Source organism: Nyctereutes procyonoides, unplaced genomic scaffold, assembly GCF_905146905.1.
Source record: "Nyctereutes procyonoides isolate TBG_1078 unplaced genomic scaffold, NYPRO_anot_genome, whole genome shotgun sequence".
Lineage (NCBI taxonomy): Eukaryota > Metazoa > Chordata > Mammalia > Carnivora > Canidae > Nyctereutes > Nyctereutes procyonoides.
Window position 1 is genome coordinate 231,769 of NW_026575033.1, and position 25,111 is coordinate 256,879.

Sequence of the window (25,111 nt, forward strand, 5' to 3'; positions counted from 1 at the left end):
GAAGGGGGGATGTCTTTGAAGTCATAAGTTCACACTGATTTTTCTTTCTTAATCAAGTAACTTCTAATTTTCATACAGTGAGTTTTCATTGATCATTTACATACTGAGGGTCAGTCAGATCTCTGCATTTACTGACCTGTGTATTTGTTTCTTCATTCAGAAAATATTTGAGGGTCCAGGATCTATGAGGTGCTATGTAATGAGCTGCTTAGCTCTGTTTGGATGTTTCAGACTTACCTTATCCTCTTGCTACTAAATCTGCCTTTCCTTCTGACTTTTTACACATTCACACTTGGGATAAAAAGAGATCTCTTCCACCTTTGAATTCCATCAATAATAACTTCTTTTGACTTTATCTTCTGCATATCTTTGTTGTCCTGACTCTTTTTTTTTTTAAAGATTTATTTATTTATGACAGACATAGAGAGAGAGAGAGAGAGGCAGAGACACAGGTGGAGGGAGAAGCAGGCTCCATGCTGGGAGCCTGACGTGGGACTCGATCCCGGGACTCCAGAATCGCACCCTGGGCCAAAGGCAGGCACTAAACCGCTGAGCCACCCAGGGATTCCCTGTTGTCCTGACTCTTTCTCTTCCTCTCAACTCTCATGTCCCACCTGTGTTTCTCTTCTGTGTAGTCAGTCAGCCTCAGTTTCTGTCTTTCTTCCTTTCCTCCCCACTCTGTCCTCCCCTTGCTGTCAAAGTGATCTTTCCACATGAAATCTGATGTTCTTCTGCTTAAAATCCTTCAGTTGACTTTCTTCCTAGATAAAATGCAAACTCCTTAGCATGCCATGTAGGACCCTTCATAATCATGTTCCTTCCTCTTTCAAAATCTCATATTCTTCCCTTAGAGCACTTGCTCACTCTTTCTTTCCCAGCTCTACATCTGTATGTTGTTTTTCTCTAACAGTTACTTTTCTTTTTTGGTTATTGGTCTGATTTACTAGTCTTGTAGTGGCAATCTGCATCAATAAGCTTGTCTTTATACAAATGGTCAACAGACACATGAAAGAATGGTCCATATTCCTCGGCATCAGGGAAATACAAATCAAAACCACAATGGGATGCCACCTCACAGCAGTCAGAATGGCTAAAATTATCACATCAGGAAACAACAGATGTTGGCGAGGATGCAGAGAAAGGGGACCCTCTTACACTGTTGGTGGGAATGCAAGCTGATGCAGCCACTCTGGAGAACAGTATGGAGGTTCCTCAAGAAGTTAAAAGGAGAGCTACCCTATCACCCAGCAGTTGCACTGCTAGGTATTTATTCAAAGGATACAAACATAGTGATTCGAAAGGGTACATGCACCACAGTACTTGTGGCAGGAATGTCCATAATAGCCAAAATATGGAAAGAGCCCAGATGTCCATCGACAGATAAATAGATAAAGAAGAGGATAAAGAATACAGATAAATGGATTTTGAGGATTCCCATCCCCATGCTTTAGGACTAGAAGACCTCTTATCTCCCAGATATTAAAACTTAAAAACTCGGGATCCCTGGGTGGCGCAGCGGTTTAGCGCCTGCCTTTGGCCCAGGGCGCGATCCTGGAGACCCGGGATCGAGTCCCACGTCAGGCTCCCGGTGCGTGGAGCCTGCTTCTCCCTCTGCCTGTGTCTCTGCCTCTCTCTCTCTTTCTGTGACTATCATAAATAAATAAAAAAATAAAATAAATAAAAAATAAAACTTAAAAACTCTGTTACTTTATTTACTTATTTATGTATTTATGCAAATCAAAAAGTTTTATAGAATTCAAAGAAAAAAATTGTCACACATATTCTAGTTGTTATTTTAAATCCTATTTTTTAATTAGCCCATTGTGACCAGGTATTATTAATATTTTCCATTCCCTCTATTACTCTAATCTTTCAGTCCCATTAGGACTTTCCAGTTCATTTATTTTCCTCACCCTCTTATGTTCTAAATCCTAGTATCAGTTGCTCTAATCATTTCTATAAATACATTCTTTACTCCCTTTTCTCAAGTCATATTTTGTTGGCAAGACTGGCTTTTCTTGCCTACTTTATCTTTGTGCCCATAACATTTAATGGGAAGAAACATTTAATGGAGAACAAAGCCATTTTATTTTATTTTATTTTTTAACAGGTCCATTTTAAAAGTCACAAGCACAAACCACGAATGGGCCTGTGTTGTTTCCATGCTCTCTTCTCTCCCACTCTTCAATTCCATTTCACTCCCCTGCCTTCTCAAACTTCCCACGTGTGGCCTCACTTCCCTCTGAAGAAAGACCCTACTCTACACAGCTGAGAACGTCCCCTTGATCCAACCGGTGATGCTGCCCTGGTGTCCGAGCCTGTGTGCTCTGCCTCCGTTCCTTATGAGACTCTTCTGCTTATATACCAGGTCTCCTGGTACCATCTATGGCCCTACTCCAGCATTTCTTGTTTCTCTAACAGCATCCATTTTCCACTCTACTGAATCTTGCCGTCAGTGTACACACTGGCTGTTACTTTTTAAAATCTCTCTTGCCTCCATACTCCCTCAGCCACAACCCTGTTTCTTCATAGCAAAACTCCTTGAAAGTGGTGTCTCTTTCTACTTCTGTACACACCACTGCTCCAAAACTGCTCTTGTTGTGGTCACCACCTTCTTCCTGATGGTCGCGCAGTAGCCACTCAGTCCTCATGTGACTTGGCTGTCAGCACACATGACTCCTCATCAGAGCCTTTGTTCATTTGACTCCCAGGATACCTCTGGGTTTTCCCCTTATTTGGCTAGTGCCTTACCTCGTCCTCTTTCACTTTTTCCTCCTCTTTAACCAAATGGTGAAGGTTCCCAGCAGAAAGGAGCATCTGTCTTCCCTTGATGAGCTCCTCTAGTTTCATGCCTTCAGTTAGGATTTATATGCTAAAGACTCCCAAATTTAAATCCTGGCCTGGACCTGCTCAATGTGCTAGTCTGCTTTGTCTGACTAGCTACACATGTCTCCAGGTGAACTTCTGCATTTCCCTTCCCAGCCTTCTCCATCTCAGGTGGCAGCATCCCTGACCTTGCGTGTGCTCAGGCCAGAAACAAGGATTGTTCTCTTCTCTTTCTCTTATACTGCATGCTCTTCTGTCAGAAAATGTACCCAGTCTTGAGTTGCCATCTCTGAGTTAAAGGACTGTCCAGATAGCCTCTGCTCCCACCCTGTCTTTTCCATGGGTTGTTTTCCATGTAACAGCCAGTGATTCTTCTGGAAAGGTGCTGGGTCTTGTCCCCTCTCTGCCCATGGCCCCTTTAATGACTACTTTTTTCTTATAATAAGAGCCTCAATCCTTACAGTGGCCTCAAGTTCCTAGATGATTCGGTGTTCTTTCACCTTTTTCACACCGTCTTCTCCTCCTCTGTGTCATTCATTCTGCCCCAGCTCACTGGCCTGCTTGCTGTTCTGTGACCGTGCCAGGACCACTCCTCCCTGGTGTATTTGCTGGTGCTTCTGGGAGTGTTCTTCCCCCGAACAACCATGTGGTTCATTGCGTACTGCGCAGCTTCCCTTCCCTGCATACCTGTCCTTCCCTGCAGCACTGCTTTCTCCTGGCTACCTGCCTTTTCTTCCCTAGGCCCTATCACCTTCAACACAGCTCTCCCTGCAATCTTTGTTTTGTTCTTTGTATTGCAAGGACCCAGAACAGTACCTGATGGTAGATGTTTTATAAATATTAATCATTTTTTAACGTTATTGAGGAATAATTGAAAAATATAAGCATATATATTTAAATGTACAGTGTGATGATTTTATATACATATACCTTGTGGAATGATTAGCAAGATCAAGATGATAACACACCCCTCACCTTACCTAGTTAACTCTTTGTGTGGGTATGTGTGCTGAGAATGCTTAAGAATATGCTCTCAGGAACAACATCTGCTCTCAGTGCATATCACCGTATTATTACTATAGTCTCCCTATTGTATGCTGCTCCTCAGAACATATTCGTCATATAACTGAAGGCTTGTACTCTTTGTTTGACTTTCATCTCCCCATTTCCCTTTCCCCCAGCCCTTAGCAGCCACCATTCTATTGTTTTTATGAAATAGGCTTTTTTCTTTTTTTCTCTAAGATTCCACATACAAGTGATACCATACAGTATTTGTCTTTCTATGTTTGGCTTATTTGCCTTTGAATTCTTAACCTGTTTAGACTTTGTGTTATGATTTTAGTATTAATAAGTCTTTTTGTCCATGTGATAACAATGCTTACCAGTTAGAAATTGCTCATTTATTGGTTATACTCCACACTTTTACACATATAGGGAGGCTTATGTTTTGGGAGGTCAATGACCTTGTTTCAAGAGCTTTTAAGAAAGAACTGAGGTTTGAGCCTTAATCTCACCCAAACCTAGAGTCCATGCTTCCTGTGATATGACCACTCCCCAAGGGGGAGATCCTTTGAGCCCTAGTCTCTTCCTGTCACGTGGTTGCTTTGTTGGCAGTCATGAGGCTTACATGAGAATGGATAGACATCAAGTTCTACATGCATATTAATGAGCTGCCTAGGGCTCCTCACTACCTTTAGGCTCACATCAGGTAAGTTCTCAGGTGGTGGGCAGTTAGGTCTTGTTTCCACCCTTGCTCTCTGCCTCAGCTCTCAGGCACTCCCCATATCTTATATCCACATAAGCTGTGTAGGTGACTAAATTTTCCTTAGTTCGGACATTAATTTTGATATTTGTTTGTATAATTGCAAATTGCTTCTAGACATTTCCAGGAGTTTCTTCGCCTATGTCATTTAGTACATCTGAAACAAAGCATTTTCTTAAAACCTGTTTCTTCTCATGAATTCCAAGTAGAAACTGTTTTCAGGACTGATGGTTTTGACTTCGAATCTTTTATTCATCCCTTTATCTTCACGCTTCCTTAAAATAGTCATGAATTCCTATTAATTTTTTCTTTACCAGATAATCTTCCATTTTTCTATTTCAATTAATAGTTTAGTATAGACCTTTATTACCTCATGGCAGTGTTATTGCAATGAACTCCTAAGCGGAATCAGTTTTGTTAATGGTATAAGGTGAAGCTCTAACCTGAACCCTTAATCCCTTTCATGAAAAACTTCATATTTTTGAAATGTGATTGACCAAGCCTTCCCTTTTCTGCTGTCTATGCTAGGGCAGCACTTCTGTTTTGTTGCTGTGTCTCTTTCTTCTAGTGCATTGTTTTAATCCTAGTAATTTTTTTTTTTCGAGAGGCTTTGAAACAGCAGATAGCAGATTTACAGGAAGATTTGAAAAGAAAGGAAGCAAAATGGTCAAGTACACATGGCCGTCTTAGAAGCCAGATAGAAATGTTGGTCAGAGAGAACACAGACCTCAGGGAAGAAATAAAAGTGATGGAAAGATTCCGACTAGATGCATGGAAGAAAGCAGAAGCTACTGAGAGCAGCATCAGGACGGGTCCCTGTGTGACTGCCACAAAAAAAGATGGGTCCATGGTAGGTTTGGAGCTGGCTTCGTCAAGGCAGGGAGATGTTAAATATTTGAGTGCTCAAATTTATAGAGCCAAAAAGTAGAGGATGATTGCCAGGGCTGGGCGGGGGGAGAAATGGGGAGTTGTGGTTTAATGGGGACAAAGTTTCAGTTTTGCAAGAGGAATTAGTGCTAGTGATGGATGGATACGAGGGCTGCACAGCAGTGAGGATGTGCTTAATGCCACTGAACAGTACACTTAACAGCAGTTAACATGGTGAATTTTATGTGTTTTTTTACCATAATTGAAAAATTCTTTTGAGCATTGTTATGTAGTTTTCAAATTCATTTTTAGAATTCTTTTAAAGAATTACAGCACAATGGGCAGATAATCTTAGTTAAAACAGGCCAAGTGGGGATCCCTGGGTGGCGCAGTGGTTTGGCGCCTGCCTTTGGCTCAGGGCGCGATCCTGGAGACCCGGGATCGAATCCCATATCGGGCTCCCGGTGCATGGAGCCTGCTTCTCCCTCTGCCTATGTCTCTGCCTCTCTCTCTCTGTGACTATCATAAATAAAAAATAAATAAATAAATAAATAAATAAATAAATAAATAACAGGCCAAGTGAAGTTTTTTTTTTTTTCTTGCAGAGTCACATGCATATGATCCTTTTGAATTGAGTAATTGGTCTTTCATTCATCTATAATTATGATTTTGATGTGCCAGACACTTTCATGCACCGGGGATAAAGCAATTAACAAAACAGATAAACTTCCTTGCCCTCTTGAAATTTATATTCTAGCAGTGGGAGGTCTTATAAATAAGACAGATAATAAAATTATGGTGTGTGACATAGTGACAAGAACCAAGGAGAAAAAAGCAAGGAAGGGGGACAATAACTGTTGGGGTGAGGGGTGTTGCTATTTTAGACAAGATGGCCAAAGAAAATCTTACCTAGAAAGTGGCGTTTGAATAATGGCCCGAATAGGGGTACAAATCTGGGAGAGAGCAGAGCCATCAGAGGAACCCGAGGCCTGGAGTCTCTCTGCTTCGTGGGCCTGAGTATGAGCATGGTCTGAGGCTGGTGGAACTGGAGCAGAATAAGTGGGGAGAATGGTAGGGGATGTGATCAGAGATGTGACGGAGGGAAGTGGGTGCAGAGTTCACCAGGCCTTCATTGATTCCTGTGAGCCCTTGGGTGTTTCCTCTGAGAATAGGAACCCTTGGAGGACTATGATTGGAGTTGACTTAATCTTTTGTTTTAGTAAGTTTACTTTGTCAACTGCCAACTGTAGACTGCACAGGTTGGGAGTGGAGGGGTATAGACATACTTGGGAATACCAGTTAGGAGACTGTTGCAGTAATTCACACCAGAGATAACAGAGGCTCAAGACTAGGAGAGCAGCCATGGAGGGCTGAGAAGTGGATAAGATTTGACAAGCACCATGAGAAGAGAGCATGTATTTCTGGGGGCATGGATATTAGAACTCAGATTTAGACAGGGTAAGTTTGAAATACCTGTGAAGAAGTTAACTGGAGAAGTTTGAAAAGGTGGAGATGTTAACTGGGCAGTTACACACCTATCAGGAAGTCAAGTTGGAGCTTGAAGTTTGGGGGTCATTGGGAGGTGTGGTAAAGCTTTGGGCTGGCAAAGATCACCAGTGCTGAAAATGTGGGTGGTGAAGAGATCCATACACTGAGCCAGACCATGAGAAGGTGAGGGATGAGAAGAACAGATAACCAGAGAGAATGGAGTAGAGGAGGCCAGCGTGGCGTCCTGAGAGTCAAGAAAAGAAAGGACTTCTAGGAAGAGAGAGTGACCAGCGTTGTCAGAAGCTGCTGCTAAATCAGATAAGGGCTGAAAATTAGTCATTAGATTTACCAAATGGGGCTATGTTGAAAATAAAAGTCTAACTGGATAAAAGAGAACAAGGAGAAGTTTTAGACAGTATAACAGCCTGGTGGAAAGGTTTTGCAATAAATATAAAGAGATGGGGTAGTGGCTGTAAGGAAAGGGGTGTGTGTGTGTGTTTTAATGGGAAAATTAACAGTGTTTTGTCTTGGTAGGATTGATTCAGTAAAGAGCAAGATACTGATGCAGGAGCAGGTGGGAGAATGGCTGAAGCAGTGTTCATGAATGGCGGTGGATTTAGGGGTGAAGGGAGGGGTAAGACTTGGCCAGGAGGACAGACAGCACATACCTGGTAGCAGAATATCTAATGTGTGGGCCCTGGGCTCAGTGGGCGGTGCCCACTGGTAGGAGGTTCCCTCCTGATGCCTTAATATTGTCAGTGAAGTAGGAAGCTCAGTCATCCTCAGAGTGAGGAGGGAGAAGTGTAGGAGGTTTGAGGAGAGGAAAGAAAGTGTGACATAGAGGTTTAGAGGAGTGGAAAGCAGAGGGACTGGGGAAGTGCAGTCTGATTCCTGGGCTGCTGTGGAGGCTAACGTAGGTTAGAGATCATACACTTCAAGTGAGAATTGTTTGTATTATTTTCTTGTTCAGCTTTTTGGTTGTAGCGTGGTGGAGAGTTGTATTTTAGAAGAGAGATGGTCATCCAGGTGAATACTACTGAGTGAGTGAGGGGCATGGAAGTCAACAGTATATGCAGCCAGAGCAACTTCAGGGAACCATGCTTTAAGTTGCATGAGAAGGGCATAAGCTATGAGGTTTGAGGGACATAGAAAATCTCTATGGGTCAGTGAATTGTAGGACCTTGTGGGCTGTACACATTGGTGGAGTGAGGGTGTTAGAGGAATGAGCTGGAAGGATAGGATACGGCAGTCGGAAAAAAGTGGAATTCACCTGTCTTCCCCAAACGTTTTATTATAACAGCATCCCCAAATAGAGAAATTTGAAAGAATAATATGAACATCTGCATAGTCACCTAGATTCAAACACTGTTAATATTTGACCACTTGTGTATATGTATTTTGCTGGACCATTTGAGGCTAATTGCAGAAATCGTGGCATCTTACTCCTAACTACTTTAGTATTTTATTAAATAGCATTGCCTTTTTGAATAAACCTGGCTCATTACTTTGTGGAATGCCCTCACATTCTGGCTCTGAGGGCTTTGAAATTGAGATTTTTGCAGTTATTGATAATTGCAGATAAATTGATAATGACTAGTTCTAGAGTTTGCATGCATGGCTGAGGTAGACAAGAGTAGGTCAGGAAACAGAAGGTAACACTGGAGTTACCTCCTGGCAAGGGGATTCATGGTAGGTGAGTCATGGATATGAGACACAGAGTTGGGGGCAGGGGTGGTTAGGGAGAAGAATGATTTGTTGGAAGTGGTGATGGGGAGCAAGGAAGACCTTTACCCTACCCTAAACCTAGGGGTGTGAGTGCTGAGGGTGAGAAAGTTCTGTCCCCAGAAGAGGCTGTGGTGAGGAGCCACAGGGCTAGGGCTTTGTGAGGAGCTAGGGCTCAAAGTGAGAGCAAGATGGTTAGGTGTTCATAGGAGGTGAGATAAAGGGGTTTAGTGGTATTGAGTTCCTGCCCTTTTCTCTGGCGAATCTGATAATAGTCACAGAAGAGTGTTTCACTGTGTTGTCTATTATGCCCTCACTTGAAGAATGAATATACAGTTGACCTTTGAACCAGGTGGGTTCATTTGTATGCAGATTTTTTTCAATAAATACAATACAGCCCCGTAAATATATTTTCCCTTCCCTAAGATTTTAATAACATTTTCTTTGCTTAATTTACTTTAATGTAAGGATACAGTACATAATACATGACATACAAGATATATATTAATCTGCTGTTCATGTTGGTAAGGCTTCCAGACACCAGTAGACTATTAGTTGTCAAATTTGGGGGGAGTCAAAGTTATACATGGATTTTCAAATGCGGGGTTGTCAGTACCCCTTACCAACGTTTGTTCAGGGTCAGCTGTGTTTCTTTTAAAGGTGGGGTGTGTGTGTGTAATTCAGTTCTAAATAATATCTTGTTCCCTCTGACCTGTAGTGTTAAATGAAAACAACATAAATGAACAAACAAACCATTCTTACTGCAAGCTGAGTGTTAGTTTCATTCATTGTACTAATATGTAGCCTAACACTAATTTTATATTCAAAATTATCTCATACTGTAGAATTCATCAGTTCGATTACAGAAGAGTCAGATTTCTTCAGGAACTCAGGTAGAAAAATACAAGAAAAATCATTTGCTGACACAAGGTAAGAAGTTGCATGATCTTTTTATAAATATTTCAGGAATTTAAAGAACAGAGAATTTACACCCAATTTAAGAAATAAGACATTGTAAATATCACGAAGCCCCTGCATATTCTGCTCCCCCACTTACTTACACCCTGACAATATTCCTTTGCTTGTTTTTCATTCTTTTGCTACACTATGTACATAAATCAATATAGTATTGTTTCTGTGTATCCCTCTACAGTTTGTTTTTTTCTCTCAGTATTTTGATACCCACATCAGTGCATATAAACTCTAGTTTATTGATTTTATTTAAAAAATTTTTTTTAGTTTATTGATTTTAATAGTTGTACAGGTTCTATGTATATTTGCTACAGTTGAGTTTTCAGGTTGATGGACTTCATGTTTTTCCTGTTTGTCAGTAGAATAATTAGCGCTGCAGAATATGTCTGTCATGTGAGTTTCTTTAAGACACATATCCAGAGTAAGATGCTGGGTCGATCATACCAGGTTTGTGCTGTAGGAAGTTTTCACTTTGTTCTGCAGAGTTGTTTTGTTATTTTTTTTGCCATCAGCAGATGTGCTTACTCTTTGTGCTTACTCTTGACCTGGTCAGACTGAAATTGTGGCCAGATGGATGTGAAATGGTTATAGTTAGTGTAATTTTAATATGTATTTCCCTGATTACCGGTAAGGTGATGTGAGCATCTTTTTGTATATAGGCATTTGGGTTTCCTCTTTTGTGAATTGCCTGTTCATTTCTTTTGCCTATTTAAAACTTTTTCGAGAGGGGAGATTTGTTCTTATTGAAGTTATTCTGCATACTAATCCTTTCTCAGTTACAAGCACTGCCAATGTCTTCTCCAATCTGGGTTTTTTTTTTTTTTTTATGCATGTTTTTCCCTTTTTAAAAAAGATTTATTTATTTATTTTGGAGAGAGAGAGAGAGAGTGTGTGTGTGTGCGCGCGCGCGCGCGCGCGCGTACAAGCTGGGAAGGAGCAGAGGAAGAGGAAGCAGACTCCCCATTGAGCAGGGAGCCCAATGTGGGCTCCATTTCAAGATCCTGAGATGATGACCTGAGGGGAGATCAAGAGTTGAAGACTTACCCAACTGAGCCACCCAGGAGCACCTGTTTTTCCTTTTAATATTGAATTTATCAATCTATTTTCATGACTTTAAGAAATCTTTCTAATCCTGAGATCACAAATGTACTATTTTCTCTTACGAACTTTTGTTTTCACAACTGGGTCTTTAATCTACCTGGAATTTTTAGAAATTATTTTCATGAATTAAATTTAGAAAAAAAAATATATGCATTTTGATAATAAAAAGGAAATACTTAGATAACTACCAGCTGGATAAATAGAGTAGCAGCACCCCAGAGCTGTCCCCTCCATGATCATATTACATTGCTTCTGTTTGTAGTTTCTACTCTCATAGGTGCAGCCCTAAAAACATGCATTGTTTTTTAACTTTCTGAACAATTACACTGTATGTATTCCATTGTCTTCTTTTATTCTACATTGTTTTTGAGAGTCATGTTGATTTGCAATTCTGGTTTTCACTGCAAGGCAGTTTGAATGTTTATGAGTATGTACATTTGACTTCTGTTGATGGTTAAATCTTTTTTTAAGTTAGGGATGTTAAACAGTGATCCTGTGAATATTCTTAAACATTTCTGGTATAAACATTCATTTTTCTAGGGCATGTACTGAAATTACTGGGTAATCAGTAAGAATATCTTTAACACTCATAGATTTTGTCAAAACATTTTCCAGAATGATTTTACTTTCTACCTAGCAATGACTACATTGCTTAGCGTAAGCGCTTGCATTGTTCTACACCATGTTGATACTTGGCATTGTCAGACTTCAATTTTTGCCAGTCTGGTAGGGATGCAACATTATTATTATAGTTTTGATAGAGTTGAGAATACCTTTGCTGGTATTTATTAGCTATTTAGATTCCCTCTTTTGAGAAAAATGAATCAGGCCTTCTACTCATTCTGTGCCATGGTTTGTCTTTTTCATTATTGGTTTGTGGGAGCATTTCCCCTTCCCCCATCATAATCATTTAAGAGTTATACATTGAAAATATCTTCTTACAGTCTGTAGCCTGCCTTTTTACTCTTTTATCTTTTGATGAACAAAACTCTTGACCTTTTTTATTAAAATATATTTGATGTATAACATTGTGCAAATTTAAGGTGTATAATATGTGGATTTGATGTATTTACATATTATGACTGCCAATGTAGTGATGGCAATCATATGTAGTGATGTAGTGATGTAGTGATGACTAGCACCTCTATTATATCACATAATTGTATCTTTTTAGTGGTTGGAGATTTAAGATCTAGTTTCTTAGAAAATTTGTTGATTATAATACAATATTATTTGTATTCACTATACATTAGTTCTCTAGGATGTACTTACTACTTGTTCCAAGTTTCTACCCTTAAACAACATCTCCCCTGTTCCCCAGACTTTCACCCCCTCATAATCACCATTTCACTCTTTTTTAAAGTTTGGCTTCTTTAGATTCCAAATATAAGTGATATCATACAGTATTTGTCTTTCTCTGTCTGATTACCTCACTTAGCATAATGTCCTCAGGGTCCACCCATGTTATTGTAAATGACTGTATGTCCTTTCTCATGGCAAAATAATCTTCCATTATGTATGTATATCACATCTTCTTTATCCCATTCATACAGGGAGGGACACTTTGGTTGTTTCCATATCTTGACTACTATGAGTAATGCTGCAGTGAACACAGGCTTCCATACCCCGGTTTTCATCTCCTTTGGGTGTGTACTCAGAAGTGGCATTGCTGGATCATATGGCAGATCTATTTTCAATTTTTTGAGGAACCTCCCTATTGTTTTCCATAGTGGATGAAGCAGTTTAACGTGCCCGCCAAAAGTACATGAGGATTTCCTTTTTTCCACCTCCTTGCTAATACTTGTTATCTCTCGTTTTCTTGATGATAGCCTTTCTGGATCTCTCGTTTTCTTGATGATAGCCTTTCTGGCAGGTGCGAAGTGATATCTTGTGGTTTTGATTTGCATTTCCTAGATGATAGCGATGTTGAGCATCTTTACGCGTACTGCTGGCCATTTGGATGTATTTGGAAAAAATGTCTCTGGAGTTCCTTTGCTCATCTTTCAATCATATTTTTTGTTGTCACTGAGGTAGAGGAGTTCTTTCTGTATTTTGGATATTAATCTGACAAATGGTCTACAAAAGTTTTCTTACTCTATAGGTTGCCTTTTCATTTTGTTGATTCTTTTGTTATACCAGAAGCTTTTGATTTTTATTTTTGGTTTTGTTGCTTGTGCTTTTGGTATCAAGAAGCTATTGCCAAGACCAGTGTCAAGAAACTCCTTCTCTCTGTTTCTCTAGAAGTTTTCTGGTATCATGTTTTATGTTTAAGTCTTTAGTCCATTTCAAATTAATTTTTCTGAGTAGTCTAAAATAGAGATCCAGTGTCATTTTTCTGCATGTGTTCAGTTTTCATAACATCATTTATTGAGGAGACTATCCTTTCCTCATTGAATGTTCTTGGTTCCATTGTTGAATATTAATTGATTGTACATGTGAAGGTTGAATTCTGGGCTTTCTGTTCTGTTCCATGAGTCTATACTGGTACTGTTTTATGCCACTACCATAGTTTTAATTACTGTAGTTTTACAGTATAGTTTAAAATCAGGAATTGTGATGCTTTCAGCTTTGTTCTTTTTTCCTCAGGATTGCTTTGGCTATTTGGGGTCTTTTGTGGTTCCATACAAGTTTGAAGATTCTTTGTTCTAGTTGTATGAAAAATGTCATTGGTATTTTGATGGGGATTGCACTAAATCTGTAGATTGCTTTAGGCAGTATGTACATTTTAATTATTTCTATGAGCACAGTGTATCTTTCCATTTATTTGTGTCATCTTTGCTTTCTTTTATCAGTGTCTTACAGTTTTCAGGGTATAGGTCTTTCACCTCTTTGGTTAAACTTACTCCTAGATATTTCATTCTTGTTGCTGTAATTGTAAATGTGATTGTTTTCTTAATTTCTCTTTCTGATAGCTTGTTATTAGTGTAAAAACTCAACTGGTTTTTGTTTTGTTTTGTTTTTTTAGAGAGAAAGACTGTATGAGTGGGGGATGTGGTGAGGGGCAGAGGGAGAGGAAGAGAATCTCCAAGCTCCGTGCAGAGTCCAATGCAGGGCATGATCTCACCTGAAATCATGACCAGAGAGCTGAAATCAACAGTTGGGCACTTAACCAACTGAGCCACCTCAATTTATTTCTTTATGTTAATTTTCTATCCTATGACTTTACTGACTTCATTTATTCTGATAGATTTTTTGGTTGGGTCTTTAGGGTTTTTGATATTTAGTATCCTGTCATCTGCAAATAGTGACACTTTTGCTTCTTCCTACCCAATTTGGATGCCTTTTATTTCTTTTTCTTGTCTAATGGTTATGGCTAGGACTTCTGATTTTATGTTGAGTGAAAGTGGCAGGAGTAGGCGTCTTTGCCTTGTTCTAATCTCAGAGGAAAAACTTTCAGCTTTTTACCACTAAGTGATAGTTATTTTAATGTTCTTTTCTTTTAACCTTTATACTATGGGTAAGTAGTTAATACAATATCTTATTGTAGAATTGGAGTTTTCTGTATTTGATTATAAATTTTTCATCTTTACCATTGCATTGTGTGCTCTTGTATGGTTTCATGCTGCTGATTAGCATCTTTTTGTTTCAGCATTTCTTGCAAGACAAGTGATTAAACTCCCTCTGCTTTTAGCTGAGAAAATCTTTATTTCTTCTTCATATCTGAGGATAACTTTACTGGATAACATATTCTTGGCTGGCAATTTTATGTCTTACCACTTTGAATATGACATTGCACTGTCTCCTGGCCTCTAGAGTTTCTGCTGAGAAATCCACTGATAGACTCATGTGTTTTTTGGCTTTTTGTTTGTTTTTTTTCTTTTTGTAGGTTATTTTTCTTCTAGCTGCCCTTAAGATTCTTTTTTTTTTTTTTTTTTTAAGATTTTATTTACTTGAGAGAAGAGAGTGCATGTGCACAGGCAGGGGGAGGGGCAGAGGGACTGGGAGAAGCAGTCTCCCTGCTGAGCAGGGAATCTTACCTGGGGCCCAATCCCAAGACCCTGGGATCATGACCTGAGACACCCAGGCCCCTTTCAAGATTCTTTCTGATTAATTTTTGACAGTTTCATTATAATGTGTCTTGGAGAAGATCTTTTTACATGGAGATAACAGGGTGTCCTGTTAGTTTCATGGACTTGTTTGTTCAAGTCCTTCAGGTTTGGGAGGTTCTCAGCTTATGATTTCTTTAAATAAACTCTCTGCTCCCTTTTCCCTCTCTTCTTCTGGAACCCCCGTTCTTCAAATATTTGCCTTTCTAATGGAATCTCATAGCTCTTGTTGGCTTTCTTCAGTCTTTAAATCTTAGTTCCTGCTCCTCTTCTAACCATATTATTTCTGTATTCCTGTTCTCCAAGTCACTTTTTTTTTCTTCCATGTCATCTGCTTTGATCCAGATGCTCTGTATTACATTCTTTATCTCATTCATTGAATTCTTCAGTTCCAGAATTTGGTTCTTTTTTATAATTTCAGTCTCTTGTAAAGAACTCCTGTTCATTAATTTATTCCTGATTTAATGGAACTGTCTTGGGTTTTCTTGTAACTTGTTGGATTTCTTTATAAGAACAATTTTGGATTCTTTATCAGTTAGATTGCAGTATTTCATGACTTTGAGTTTGGTTGCTGGAGAATTATTATTTTTGTGATGCCATTTTTCCTTGATTTTTAAATAATATTTGTAGCTATGGATTTTTGCTTTCACATTCAAACAAGCAGATACCTCCTTAGTTTTTATGACTTGTTTGATCTTTACAGTTCACTAGGCTGGCTACTTTCTTCTGTATTCCAGAAAGTGGTACAATAGCTCCAATTTGTAGTTTTCTCCCCTGCCCACCAACTGTGGTCTGTTTTTCTGAGCATGCTCTCTGCCTACTGGATCTCACTGTCTTGGAAGTAGATGGGAGAACACCTAAGGAGCAGAGTTGGGGGAGGTGTGGGTTTAGCACTTGTGCTTTGAGGGTGCCCTTGGGCTTGTGGGAAGATCCTTAAGTGGGGTACTACCAGAGACTTGTGGGTGGACATCCTGTAGAAGTGCTGAAGCAGGAATCATGTACCTTTAGTGCTCTTGGATATTCTAATATGTTTTCTTCCCTTTCTGTTTCCTTCCCCAAGTCCTGGGGGTCCCTCCTCACAAATCTGGGTGCTGCTGGAGATGGAGGTTTCTTAAGCCGCAACTCATTTAACTGGGCTAGCTGGGCAGTTGCTCATTGCTTTTGCTTTCTATCACTTCCTTTGGAGAGGTTGTTACTGCCACTGCCAAACAACTTAGCTGTGCAGTGTCTCCCTGGGGAGGGTAGCAGCTCTGGCAAGTTCTTCCCTCTCTGTGTGCAAACTCATCTCTATCCTGTTCTAATGGCTTGCTGGAATCTCCCCTTAGGCAGTCTAGACTTCTGCATATTCTCTCTCACCTGTGGGTATCTCCCAAGATTTGTTATCTCTGGGTGTCTTTTCCAGTTGTGGAGGCAGATTCACTGACTCTCTTGAATCTACATCCCTTACTAAGGTCTTATTTTTGGATGCTCAGATGGGCAAGAATCCTCCTGGATTCCTTGGTGTAAGGTGCTGAGACACTTTCATTCTGTTTTGGATGTCTAATTAGTTTAAAAATGGGAGGAGAAAAGGAATGGCTTATGCTGCTGTAATACTTGATGGTTCTCCCAGATTCCCCAAATTCTTACTTAATGTTGTGAATTCTGGTTTTTTTCCTTTATGGGTAGTGCCCCTTAAGTCTTCCCTATCTTGAAGTCATAAACATATCCTCCTATATTATCTATATCTAGCTATTCATGCACTCTTTATCTTTTATTTTTAAAAATTTTTATTTATTCATGATAGACAGAAGCAGACTCCCTGCAGGGAGCCTGATGCAGGACTCGATCCCAGGACCTTGGGATCATGCCCAGACGCTCAACCACTGAGCCACCCAGGCGCCCTCCTGCACTGTTTCTTAAATAATTTAAATAATTTAATGTTTCCCAACTTTAATGTTATATGAATTTTATAAGGTATGTTTATATAGTGCTCAAAATGGTAAACACAGACTTAGGAGTCTGAGCTCCATGCTGCTCACATTTCCTGAACCTCACAGTGTCTGCTTAGAGGCTGCAAGTTATTGTTCATCAACAACTTGAGAGAATTAAGCTTGACGGGACTGAATCCTGGTTTTGCTTTATTAATTGACAACTTTGGCATGTAATTTCCTCAGCCTTGGCTTCCTCACCTGTAAAATGGGGATATTAGTCTTTTCTACGGAGGGTGGTTATAAGATTTAGAAGTAAGGTAATAGCTTAGTTTTTTACATGTGAGGTGGAGGCAATTGTTCTTCATTTATTACATCAAAATAGAGCACTCCTGAGCAGCCTGAGTGGCTTAGTGGTTTGGTGCCACCTTTAGCCCAGCACTTGATCCTGGAGACCTAGGATCGAGGCCCATATCGCATGGAGCCTGCTTCTCGCTCTGCCTCTGTCTCTCTCAGTGTCTCTCATGAATAAATAAATAAAATCTTTAAACAAACAAACGAAAAAACAAAACCAAGCACTCCATTCATCTCCAGAACTTGTCTCCTGTCCACGTATTTGTCGAAGCCAAAACACACTCCCAGGGATTTCTAAACTAATCCTCCTGATGTTGATATTTTCTGAATCGATTAAGTATGTTGAATCATATGAAATTGCTGATATTTGGCTGAGACCTCAGTGATTTAATAACAGTGCAGTTAAAACATTTCTGTATCACTGGATGCCACACAATCCTTCTCAGATGCTTGCCAGCCTCCTGAATGGACTCTGCATTTATTCTTCTTCTCAAGTGTGTTCTTCATGTAGCATCCAGTGGCACATGCATGAAAACTTGCAAATTCAGGAGTGTTCATAAAATGCCCCATTGGCATATAGGAAAAAGATATTGGAACTTCAATGTATTTTTTTTAACATTCACTTAATTTGTTGTTGTTGGTGTGTGTGTGTGTGCTTCTTTTATAATCTATCTGTGTATTACTAATGCAGCATATTATTGGTGTGCTGGTCATAATCTAAAAAGTTTAAATCATAGCAATTAGGTCTAGACTTTAATTAAATACCAGTTATTTTGTCAAGCAAAACTCCATTGTTTGTATTCTTAGATGCCTCTATTATATCTACTTTCCACCTAAGTCTCTAACTAAAGTCCTTGTGATTATTTCCAAAATACCTTTGGGTTCATCTGTTAAGTTAGATGAGTACCTCTCTTCCTCCAGATTGTAAACCCTCAAAAAATAGATATTCTCCTTGTCTTTCTTGGTCACACAGATTTAAGTGCCTAATAAATATTTGAACTTACACAATAAACTCCGGTGAATTGGTAAAGAAAAATATTAAGAATTCTTAAAGTAGTTCATAAAAAGATATGAACTAAGGAAAGTTTGACCGTAATATTAAGTAAATTTAAAACTTAAAATTAAACATGAAATTTAATTCTTGACAATTATATTCTAACAGGCAATCCATCTCGAAGATCGAAGCCTACACTTCCTCGTGATTTAGGCAGTTCGGATAAGGGACAAGTAAATCTCTTTATATTTTTATGTACTTAATCACGGGTTACTCAGGCTTGAAATTGCTTAGTTAACTGATTTAAGTTTCTAAACCATTTTTAAAGGAGGGTTTCTTTCTTTTTTTTTTTTTTTTAAAGATTCTATTCATTTATTCAAGAGTGCTTGTGCATGTAAGGAGAGGGGCAGAGGGAGAGATTGAATCTCAAGTAGACTCTGCACTGAGCTTGGAATCTGACCCAGGGCTCGATCTCACGATCTTAGTTGAAACTAAGTGAGATGCTTGACTGACTGAGCCACCCAGGTGCCCCTAATAAAGGAGGTTTTTTACTTAACATTGTAAATGTTTTTTTTTTTTTAAGATTTTATTTATTTATTTATTTATTCACGAGAGACACACAGAGAGAGATAGAGGCAGAGACACAGGTAGAGGGAGAAGCAGGCTCCATGCAGGGAGCACGACATGGGACTTAATCCTGGGCTGAAGACGGCGCTAAACCGCTGAGCTACCAGGGCTGCCCGGAAATGTTTTTTATATAACACCAAATGCTAGTCATCGAATCATGTAATGGTAGAGTATGGAGAATCTGGCATTTGGAAATAAATGTAGGTTTTAGCTGCTTGAAATGTGATTACATGTCCTTTAGGACAGATGAAAGAGAGCCTCTTGTCCTTACAGACTGCCTCACCCAGAGACCCCCCTGAACCAGTGGACTTCCCAGATTCTGAGTGTAAAAAGGACAACAAAAAAGAAGAAAAAGAAGAAATTCAGGAAGAAATCAGTCATCCGGATGGAAAGGTTAAAAATTTTTTTAAATAAATAAATATAGGTTAAAATAGAGTTAGAACACTTCAATCCTAAATTAATTGATCTTTAAGGCTGTTTGAGGGGGCTTAAGAACTATAGTTCTTTGGAGTGTGACCTTGGTTTGAACCTTTGGACTCCTCTAAAAATGCTTGACACACATGTGCATTTAGTTGCCATTTCTAGTTTAGAGATCCAGCAGAGGAAGGAATACCCTTCCTTTGTTTATACTGTTCTTCTTTGAACACAGCTGCAAAGACTTTGTCATCCTTTATAATTCTTAAAAGCCTCCATTCAAGACCTTAACCCTCCCTGCAGCCCTTCTGTCCATCTCCAGCTGCATGGTTTTATTTTTGTGCTTAGGAAAGGGTTTTGAGTAGGATACTGCCTGGCTAGGTGTTCCAGCTAGAAATATGAATGCAAAAAGAAGGGACATAAACAGGGTTTGTTAGCAGGGTGGAGATGAGGTCATTTTTCCTCAGGTTTATAGAAAATTTGCTTTTCCAAATATGCTAATTTGATCCATTTTAATCAGATTATAAGGCGAAAGTTTACTGCTAGTCTTGAGGAGTGAGGAAGGACAAAAGAACAGCAGTCTAAGAAAGTAGTTAGACTTTTCCTGTACAAACTCTGCTTTAGTGTAACAAATTGTTGGTGGGAAAAGGTTTTCTTTTTTAGAAGAATTCCGCTGATCAATGGAAAAGGAATGAGAAAATTTGAGAACCATCATTGGGTAGTCTCTAATGAAATAAGGGATCTAAGTAGCAGTCATCAATAAGCCCTGAACTCCTAGATGAGAGGTTGATGCAGCTTCATGGCAAGTCTAGCTGATGTGACCCAGTCAGTCTTGAGGTCACAAGGACAGTCATATATTGCACTTCTGAATATGTAGCCATAAGAAGCTCTCGGCAGTTTGTAGAAAATATTCTTGCCAGAATAATTCAACCAGACTTTATTCACACCTCTAGATGTAACTCCTAGGGTTTTTCCAGGAAGTATAGGGTGCATGAGAACATGTTAAATGATGCCATGATGGGAAAGCAGTCAAAAAAATGCAAGATGTGGGAAATTTTACATGTTCAATGACTGAGTTCTTTCAACAAGTAATTGTCATTAAAAAGGGGGCAGAGAGGGGACTGTTAAAGGTTGAGATTTAAGAGACATGTCATCAAGTGTTGTATGTGGACCTTGTTTTGATCCTGATTCAAGTAAACTATAAAAAATTACAATATAATGAAGGAATTATACAGTTTGTTAGGGGCAGTCATGATTTGGTTATGTTAAAACCCATCCTTTAATTGTAGTGTTTTACATGTGAAATGATACCTACAGTTTGCTTTAAAAAAAAGAAAACTCAGCAAAAAAGAAATTGAAGATGACACAAACAAATGGAAAGATACTACATGCTCATGGATTGGAAGAATTAATATTGTTACAATGACCATACTACCCAAAGCTATGTACAGATTCAGTGTAATCCATATCAAAATGCCAACAGCATTTTTCACAAAACTAGAATAATACTAAAATTTGTATGGAATCGCAGAAGATCCTGAATACTGAAAGCAATTGAGAAAGAAATAATCCCAGACTTCGAGTTATGTTACAAAGCTATAGTAATGAAACAGTGTGGTCCTGACACAAAAAGAGATACATAGATCAATGGGACAGAATAGAGACCTCAGAAATAAACCCATGCTTTTATGGTTAATTAATCTATGACTAAGGAGGCAAGAATTTACAATGGGAAAAATGACAGTTCTCCAATCCACTCAAAATGGATTAAAGACCTAAAAGTGACACCTGAAACTACAAAAATGCTAGAAGAGAGCACAGGCAGTAACCTCTGTGACATTGGCTATCCAACATTTTTCCAGATAGGTCTTCTAAGACAGAAACAGAACTATTGGGACAACACCAAAATAAAAAACTTCTGTGTACAGCAAAGGAAACCCATCAATGAAATAAAAAGGCAACTTACTGAATGGGAGAAGATATTTGCAAATGACATATCTGTTAAGGTGTTACTATCAAAATATATGAAGAACTTACATGACTCAACAACCAAGAAATTAATGATTCAATTTAGAAAAGGGCAGAGGACCTGAAAAGATGTTTTTCCAAAAAGATATACAGGTGACCAACAGATACATGAAAAGATGCTCAACATCACTAATCAGGAAAATGCAAATCAAAGCCACAATGAGCTATCACATCATACCTGTCAGAATGGCAAAATAAAAAAGAAATAACAATTGTTAGGATGTGGGGGGAAAGGAACCCTTGTGCACTCTTGGTAGGATGCAGCCACTTGGAAACAGTATGGGGGTTCCTCAAAAAGTTAAAATAGAAATACCATAATTCAGTAATTTCACTACTGGGTATTTGGGTATTTACCCAAAGAAAACAAAAACACTGATTTGAAAAGATCTGTGTGCCCCTATGTTTAGTGCAGCATTATTTACAATCGTCAAGATATGGAAGGAACCTAAGTGTACATTGCTGTATAGACAAATGGATAAGGAAGATGTGGTGTATACACACATAGACACACACATACATGGAAACATTACACAGCCATAAAAAAAGGATGAGAACTTGCCATTTGCTAGAACATGATTGTACCTAGATGGGAGTATGCTAAGGGAAATAAGTCAGAATAAGTACCATATGATTTCATGCATGTGGAATTTAAAAGATCAAATGTATACACCAAAAGCAGAATCAGACCCATAAATAGAGAACAAACTGATGGTTGCCAGAGGGGAGACGGTGGGGTTATGGACAAAATGGGTCAAGGGGAATGGGGGATATAGATTTCCAGTTATGGATGAGTAAGTCATGGGGATAAGGGGTACGGCATAGGGAATAGGTGACATAAGAATGATGGTGTGTTGATACTTGGAGACAATGTTTTTGCTTTTTATTATGAAAGATTTCAAAGTAAGTAATTCGGAAGAGATATTTTTGTCATGTATCAGGATGAAATCTCTTCTATTGATAATCTTGTTTCTCTTCTTCTGTAGATAGAAAAGGTTTATAAGAATGGGTGCCATGTTATATTGTTTCCAAATGGAACTCGAAAGGAAGTGAGTGCAGATGGGAAGACTGTCACCGTCACTTTCTTTAATGGTGATGTGAAGCAGGTCATGCCAGATGAGAGAGTTGTAAGTTTCCCTAGGAGTATTTTTCTCCATGGCTTAAACATCTCTAGAGAAAACATATACTGACTTTATGTCTCTACAGATCTACTACTACGCATCTGCCCAGACCACTCATACTACTTATCCGGAAGGACTTGAAATCTTACATTTTTCAAGTGGACAAATAGGTAAAAACTTGCTTTGCCCTGTCCTAAATACATTCTTTTCTTTAAAAATAAAACACTAATAGTGACCTTTTGTAAACAGAAAAACATTTCCCAGATGGGAGAAAAGAAATCACATTTCCTGACCAGACTATCAAAAACCTATTTCCTGATGGACAAGAAGAAAGCATTTTTCCAGATGGTACAATTGTAAGAGTACAAAGGTATATCTGTTAAATTTGTTTCTAGATTTGCCAATTTTTAACTTCTGTTTCCAAGTAACTTTTTAAAATCTTGTAACATTTGTAGAAGTCATTCAGAATTTCAGTGAGTTAGCAGTATTGAATACAAAATATGCACTTTGAGAGCAGCATTTTGGAGTTTAGAACTAGAGACATACAGGTTCTAATATATAGTCTGTAGAGTACTTCCCAAAAGGAGGATGGCAAGTATTTGTATAGAAATAAATTTGGTGAGGCGCCTGGGTGGCTCAGTCGGTTAAGTGCCTCTGGCTCAGGTCATGACCCCAGGGTCCTGAGATGGAGCTCCCGTTAGGCTCTTTGCTTCTCCCTCTGCCTTTGCCCCTCCCCACTGCTCCTGCTCTATCAATCTTGAATAAATCCTTTAAACAACAAAAATTTGGTGAAATGTGAAAATGGTGAATAAGACACAAAGAAGGAAACTGCCCTATCAGGTTTTTTAAAGATTTTATTTATTTATTCATGAGAGACACAGAGAGAAAGGCAGAGACCTAGGCAGAGGGAGAAGCAGGGAGCCTGCTGAGACATTAGGCAGAGGGAGACATAAGTCAGGGTGCCTGCTTTGGGTCTCAATCCCGGGACCCCAAGATCATGACCTGAGCCAAAGGTAGATGCTCAGCCACTGAGCCACCCAGGTGCCCATGCCCTATCAGTTTTTAAGAATAACCAAACAATGGTTGCAGTTATTTGAATAAGACTATATCTCTTCTTAGATTTTGATTTGCTGGATCTCCCTGTCCCCGCCTGATAAGCCTTTTATTCCTCTGACCTCCCTGACTCAATTCCTTAAAATAGCCACTTTTTTAGCCCTTCTGGGTGTTACATTTCTTAAAGTTAGCGACAACTTCTTAGTGACTTCTTCAGTCCACAGTACAGAGCTTCTTGTAATCACCATTTTAATTAAAACCACGGTGAAGGTTTGTCAAATCCACTGTCTTTAGTTTTTCACTTTCTCCTCTCTTACAGTGTGCATGCATTTAACTAACTTTAGTTCTGTGATAAAAGTTAGCAAAAAAAAAAAAAAGAGAGAAAGAAAATGGAAAAAACACTTCGTGCAAATACTGTAGGAACTTTTTATGGTTTTGGTAGTGTTTTTCCTTAACATGGTTTGAAACTTCCTCTGGTGCTCTGCTAAATAAATACCAATCTCTCCTAAAATTTGAGAAAAATCTTAATGTGTACATTATACTTTGAGCAATTTCAGAAACTTTACCTTTTTAAATCTTATGTTTGAAATTTTCTGTGGTAAGAGGTAGAGAAAACAATATGAAAAATTCAATGTACCCATCTGTCCAGCTTCAACATGTATTAATTCATGGCCATCTTTTTTGCATCTGATCTGCACTCAGCCAAATCCCAGATACTAGATCGTTCAGGATAATTTTGGCATTTTTGAACTTCATTGTGGTTCTTCAACTTCACTGTGCATTAAAACTACTTGGCAGATTGTTCAGTTGCAGATTGCTGAGCCCTAGGCCAACAATTTGCATTTCTAATGTCTCGGGTGACCCTGTCATCCCTGGTCCTGGCTGCACTTGATAAACAGTGGTTCTCAGGATGGCTTGTAAGTCTAATACATGTGGCACAAAGCCTTCCATTCACATAAAGTTTGAGAAATAACCAAAATAGAAAAAAACCATTGTGTTAAGAAGTGGTGATTCACCATCTATAGGCTAGCTTTGTGTTTCTAAGGGCATATTACAGATCTGTTTAGGGGTTCAGTTTGAATGTCCTGCAGGCACATCAAGTAGTCCTTTTGGGATTAACTGCTTCTTTGTCCCACTGCTTCAGAACAGGTGTGAAGTCTGATTTATGGCCCTTTCCAGGGACATAAACACTCCTCTCCAACCTGATAAGGAGCACTTAGACTGCTTATAACTTTAGTGAAAAGAGTAAAAGGTCAGTGCTCGCTTCGGCAGCACATATACTAAGAGTAAAAGGTCAAAACTGAAATTCAGCCATATCAATACAATGCCCAATTTTTCTTAGAGGCACAATACACATAAACTTACTAAAAACTTTTCATGGGCACATTTAAGTGCTAATCTGATCAGAACAATCAACCTGAAGCAGAAACATGGTGGAAAGAATTTGCAAAGAAGGTATTGTGCAAGGAGAAGAACAGTGGGGTTCTAGGAGAGGAGAGAATGGCCAGAATCAAAAGGCTACTTTTAGGTCATTTTCCTGTTATATATTTAGTATTTTAAATTGTATTTTAAATTTACAGAGATGGCAACAAAATCATAGAGTTTAATAATGGCCAAAGAGAACTACACACAGCCCAGTTCAAGAGACGGGAATATCCAGATGGCACTGTTAAAACCGTATATACAAATGGTCATCAAGAAACAAAATATACATCCGGTCGAATAAGGGTTAAAGACAAGGATGGTAATGTTCTAATGGATACAAAATTGTAATGACCCTGTGCTGTGACTAATCATGAAATAACACTAACTTGATTTCTTGTTAAAAAGTA

At 38.9% G+C, this 25,111-nt stretch overlaps 1 protein-coding gene across 4 annotated transcripts in view; it reads left to right on the forward strand.

Annotated features, from left to right (window-relative positions):
• Nucleotides 1-25,111, forward strand: part of CENPJ (centromere protein J) — a 49,507-nt gene extending 24,396 nt beyond the window's left edge. For 3 of the 4 annotated variants that reach the window (XM_055317316.1, XM_055317315.1, XM_055317318.1), the window contains 8 exons: nucleotides 5,196-5,438; nucleotides 9,511-9,595; nucleotides 18,208-18,272; nucleotides 18,940-19,059; nucleotides 22,092-22,232; nucleotides 22,312-22,396; nucleotides 22,476-22,596; nucleotides 24,860-25,111. In XM_055317316.1, coding sequence (XP_055173291.1) covers nucleotides 5,196-5,438; nucleotides 9,511-9,595; nucleotides 18,208-18,272; nucleotides 18,940-19,059; nucleotides 22,092-22,232; nucleotides 22,312-22,396; nucleotides 22,476-22,596; nucleotides 24,860-25,052 — 1,053 coding nt within the window. In that variant the 3' untranslated portion in view covers nucleotides 25,053-25,111. The remainder of the gene's footprint in view (nucleotides 1-5,195; nucleotides 5,439-9,510; nucleotides 9,596-18,207; nucleotides 18,273-18,939; nucleotides 19,060-22,091; nucleotides 22,233-22,311; nucleotides 22,397-22,475; nucleotides 22,597-24,859) is intronic. The other variant, XM_055317317.1, reaches the window with a different exon arrangement.